Source organism: Oncorhynchus kisutch, linkage group LG10 (assembly GCF_002021735.2).
Source record: "Oncorhynchus kisutch isolate 150728-3 linkage group LG10, Okis_V2, whole genome shotgun sequence".
Lineage (NCBI taxonomy): Eukaryota > Metazoa > Chordata > Actinopteri > Salmoniformes > Salmonidae > Oncorhynchus > Oncorhynchus kisutch.
The window spans coordinates 49,500,258-49,505,422 of NC_034183.2; the positions used below are offsets into that span (position 1 = coordinate 49,500,258).

Genomic DNA, 5,165 nt, shown 5'->3' on the forward strand with positions numbered 1-5,165 from the left:
TACCTGTGTGTTCTTGGAAACATGCTCTGGAAACGTGCGCTCGACTTTTCTTTACGGAAACAGAACTGGAAATTGTCCACCCTGAAATAAAGTCATATCAATATCAAAAAGTGAACTGTATTGGAATAGTATCCACAAATGAAACATTGTGGTACAGAGAGTGAAGGCATTGGTTATATAAAACGTCCTATAATAAAATAAAATATATTGAGGTCTAATAATGAGATATATTGAGCATCAAATTGTACACATCAAATAGTGGACAGGTGCAAAAATAGCGCACTAGTGCATGAATTGCGTCCACATGCACAGTTCAGATGCTGCCGTGTATAAGCAGAACAGAACAGAGTCAGGTAGATACTCAACCATTTAAAGGCTAGCATGAATATTTGAATTTTTCGTCGTTCGGAGAGACTATTAGACCTGCAAGAATAAACCAATTTGCCAATGTGTTGTGATAACATTATCTTAGGTAAAACACGTAGGTAGGTAAAACACGTAGGTAAACACGGTACAGCTTCCAAATGTTGGTGAAACTGGCCCATAACTTTAATCTCGTAGATGGACAGTCCTATCATCCTTAGTTCTTTGACAATGATTACTTTTCTCCAACCCCAATCCTCAGCTATTGAGAAAAAGAGTGGTTCATTGACCGTTTTGGTGTTGTTTGAATAGAAGACTGCTCCTTTAAAAAAGTCAGTCTATAAACAAATGAATGCATGAAAGAATGAAAGGATGAATGACTGAATATATAAACGAATTAATAAAAATGATGAGAGAATAATTATTTGATTTTATTATAAAGGAATAACTTCATAGCCTTCACATATAAATGTCAGTCAACCATGTTTATAAATAAATAATTCAGTCAGTAAATATATCAGCTGTCAATCTATTAGCCGGGATCAGAAACATGTCACATGTCTCCAATGATGATTATGTGGTTCTCCAAGAGACCTCTTCTTCCTCATATGGCTTGACTCTGCTGTCGAGGAATTTCTTGAACTGCACCAGGTTGTCGCGAACCTCCACTCGCGTGATCTCCCATGCGCATGCGCTATGATCCTGATATATATATATTTTATGTCTTCACTCAACTCAACCACAGCAGGTGCACTGCCAAGGCGCCCTATGACACAACAAAGGCGCTTGGAAGTTCCCAGTTTCATATGTGATTTGTGGTGATTTAGAATTTGCTCAGATTAATGTAGCCTCTATTCGAGAGCATTTGATATTGGACCCACCCAGTGGCGACCGGTTTTCCAACCGTACCCCACCTGTTTTGAGACCCATATGTTTAACTACAACAACAAAAAGATTAGCCACAACAGCAGAACAATTACATTTGTTTAACTTTTTTGTTTTTGTTGCCTGTTTTACTTGTTATTTTGGAATCAATAAGTTTCACATATCAGTTTGTAAACAATGTAGAAAAAGAACAACAATCATTGAGTTAATAAAGCTGCATACAAAAATTGTCTCTTTTTTGCTTTCTTGAGTAAGACAAGTTACCATCGAATATTTTTAGATCGTTCATTGTCTGCTTATATGCCCTGTTTTTTAATCCTTCGGTTCTGACTTGGTGTACAGGGAAAACACTGTGAAGAAGGTTGAATGATTCCCTTGATAAGCCCCAATTTTTATCGGGTGATTCTTAATTATGCTATTGTGAAATGAATCACGAAAAACGTAAAGGTAGTGAATAGTTTTCATACATGTGTATGCAAAGAATTACATTGGAGCAATGCATTTCATGATAACAGAATACACTGTGCACCTTTGCATTCTAGTTAGCGAATATTACTTCTAATACGTTATTGATTGTGGAACACAATTTCATAGATGGGTTGGAACAGTAGAATGAGCAATTCTAATAATGTAATAGTATCTCCATGGTTGGAACGGAAGTTGTATAGGTGCTCAAAGTACACTGTTCAAAACAGGCCAGCCCTGTCCAGTGATAAAATACACTTAATTGAAAAAAAGCATTTGAAGATATCTACATTTTGAGAAGATACATTTGACTTGTTTTAATGGCTTTCCTTTATGGATTAGTAGGCTATAGGACTAATTGTACTGCCATCCGTGCATATGTCCTGAGCATGTTTAATACAAATCTTAATGTCCGCTATGGGGGTGCCACAAGGTGAAATTCTCGGGCTGACTATTTTCTATGAATATATCAATGATGTAGCTCTTGCTGCTGATGATTCTCTGATCCACCTCTACGCAGACGACACCATTCTGTAGACATCTAGCCCTTCTTTGGACACTGTGCTAACAAACCTCCAAAAGAGCTTCAACGCCATACAACACTCCTTCCGTGGCCTCCAACTGCTTTTAATTGCAAGTAAAACTAAGTGCATGCTCTTCCATCGATTGCTGCCGCACCCTCTTGCATCAATAGCAACACGACTCTGGACGGTTTTGACTTAGAATATGTGAAACAACTACAAATACCTAGGTGTCTGGTTAGCCTGTAAACTCTCCTTCCAGACTCACATTAAGCATCTGCAACCCAAAATTAAATCTAGAATCGGCGTCCTACTTCACAACAAAGCCTCCATCACCCATGCCACCAAACATACCCTCGTAAAACTGACTATCCTACCAATCCTTGACTTCGGCGATGTCATTTACTAAATATCCTCCTACACTCTACTTAGCAAACTGGATGTAGTCTATCACAGCGCCATCTGTTTTGTCACCAAAGCCCCATATACTACCCACCACTGCGACCTGTATGCTCTCGTTGGCTGGCCCTCACTACATATTCGTGGCCAAACCCACTGGCTCCAGGTTATCTATACGTTTTTGCTAGGTAAAGTCCTGCCTTATCCCAGATCACTGGTCACCATAGCAACACCCACCCTTAGCACGCCCTCCAGCAGGTATATGCAGGTATATTTCACTGGTCATCCCCAAAGCCAACACTTGCTTTAGCCGCCATTCCTTCCAGTTCTCTGCTGCCAATGACTGGAATTAATTGCAAAAATCACTGAAGCTGGAGACACATGTCTCCCTCTCTTACTTTAAGCATCAGCTGTCAGAGCAGCTTACCGATCACTGTAGCTGTACACAGCCAATCTGTAAATAGCAAACCAAACTACCTCATCCCCATATTATTACTTACCCTCTTGCTCTTTTGCACCCCAGTATCTCTACTTGCACATCATCATCTGCACGTCTATCACTCCATTGTTAATGCTAAATTGTAATTATTTCGCCTCTATGGCCTGTTTATTGCCTTATCTCCCATACTCTTCTACATTTGCACACACTGCACATAGATTTTTCTATTGTGTTATTGACTATACGTTTGTTTATGTGTAACTCTGTGTTGTTGTTTTTGTCGCACTGCTTTGCTTTATCTTGGCAGTGTCGCAGTTGTAAATGATAACTCGTTCTCAACTGGCCTACCTGGTTAAATAAAGGTGAAATAGAAAATAACTACATAAAATCACACCTTGGACTTGGATACAGAATGAGCACTCAGATTACCAATATTTAAAAGTATTTTTTATTTTATTAACTTAACATTTGATGAAGAGCAACAAAAGGCACGATTTTCAAATAGATAAATAGATTCATAAATAGGCCTACAACAATAAATAACCTTGATAAATAAATAAATAAATAAATATATAAGTAGGCCTACATCAATAAATAACCTTGATAAATAAATACATAAATAAATACATGTATAATATTGCTGTTTGACATTGCACATTGCATGATTGTAGAATAGAAGGCTTTAAAAATCAAGCACAATTGTAAAACACATTAGTAAAAAATATCTGCAAGTTCAAATTCATGTTCTGTTGGACCACAGAAGGCTGTCAGAGGTGTGTTTCAGAATGAATTCTAGGGTGTACAGGAGTTCTTTTCGAACCACTTCCCAGGCGCAGTAACTGAAATTCTGTGAAAATTAAAATAAATTGTTAGGGCAATGTAGGGTAATATTGTCCTATGTAGAGATATTATCAAAACAATATGTCTATTTGTTTTCAAACTATATCCTACCTTTTCTTTTAAAACTGCTGCAATGTTCCCAAAGTATGTCTTCAGGCCCTCTGCCCTGATGGGATAATCACTTGTATCCACACTGCTCATCTGCCAGAAAGGAAGAAAGAGGCAGGCGATGAATAATAATTAAAATTCATCCATTATAGTGTATTTGCTTGTACCCTACTTTTTATTTTATGAAAGCCGCGATGTTACTAAAGTAGGTATTCAGCGCATTTTCCCTGACTAGATAATCACCTGTATCCACACTCCCCATCATTTGACACAAGAATAAAATAATTAAAATGTCACCATACCATACTTAAACAGTTAAGCTATCTGTATTGGCCTAGGTAGGTACTCACACACTCGCTCTCTTCAATCTGACGGTAGATAATGTTCTGAAAATACTCCAACTTCTGTTGGTCCCACATTGTCGGCAGTTCGTCAGTTCCGAACAATGTGTCGATGTTCTTCAATGTCTCATAAATAGCCTTAGCAGCACTGCTGCTCAACTGAAACGGACAACAACAATAATTCCAATTAACATAAATGGCCGTGTAAAGTGTTCTACTTTCTAATCCTAACGGTTGCAAATACTCTTTCATGCTGTAAAGAACTCTTGAATATGCTCGCTTGCCCTTACCTGTGGCGCCCCGGAGGTTGCAAATGCGGTGGCTGGGAATGCCATGAAGACATTCTCCTGCAGGCACTCCAGAGGAAAATGACCTCCCTGAAAGAAGGAGAAAACACATTTTTCACGTTGAGCTATTCAGTTAAACATAGTTGGATAATACATCTCAAGTCAAAAGTAATTTAGAAAATCTACCATGTCTCTCAGTAGGTTGTGGGTTGTTCGCACCAGCTGTCCTTGTAGCTGGCAAGGCATGGGCATCGAGAAAACCTGCGCGAGGCAGAGGAAGACGCTCATCCAAGTGAAAGTCTGAATTGCCATTCTTATGGTAGTTAGATGATCTGCAACAGATGGTCATTGTTAGTTGAATATAATCCTGAAAATAATAAATTAATTGAAGCCTGAAGCAATGATCAAATGATAGCATGTTGTTGATTTACCTGTTGCCAGTATATTGCAAATTTCCTCCAGTCAGAATTTGGTTTGTGTTCTGATCCCATATCTGCGGATTATCTTAAGTAGTGAG

The 5,165-nt window shown here is 38.4% G+C and overlaps 1 protein-coding gene across 1 annotated transcript; it reads right to left on the bottom strand.

Annotated features, from left to right (window-relative positions):
- Nucleotides 1–3,811: 3,811 nt before the first annotated feature.
- On the bottom strand, nucleotides 3,812–4,960 carry LOC116375745 (interferon beta-like). Its single transcript, XM_031832806.1, has 5 exons — nucleotides 4,835–4,960; nucleotides 4,652–4,738; nucleotides 4,371–4,520; nucleotides 4,024–4,113; nucleotides 3,812–3,919 (listed from the first exon to the last, which is right to left on the bottom strand). Exons 1-5 carry the CDS (start codon nucleotides 4,958–4,960, stop codon nucleotides 3,812–3,814), a joined length of 561 nt encoding a protein of 186 aa, XP_031688666.1.
- Nucleotides 4,961–5,165: the final 205 nt, after the last annotated feature.

Excerpts from the sequence above, each read along its gene's own strand:
- LOC116375745 (XM_031832806.1), bottom strand. The coding sequence starts at position 4,960 with ATGGCAATTCAGACTTTCACTTGGATGAGCGTCTTCCTCTGCCTCGCG. Across the intron at positions 4,739-4,834 it reads ACAACCTACTGAGAGACATG|GGAGGTCATTTTCCTCTGGA; the intron begins GTAGATTTTCTA and ends TCCTTCTTTCAG. Across the intron at positions 4,521-4,651 it reads CAACCTCCGGGGCGCCACAG|TTGAGCAGCAGTGCTGCTAA; the intron begins GTAAGGGCAAGC and ends TGTCCGTTTCAG.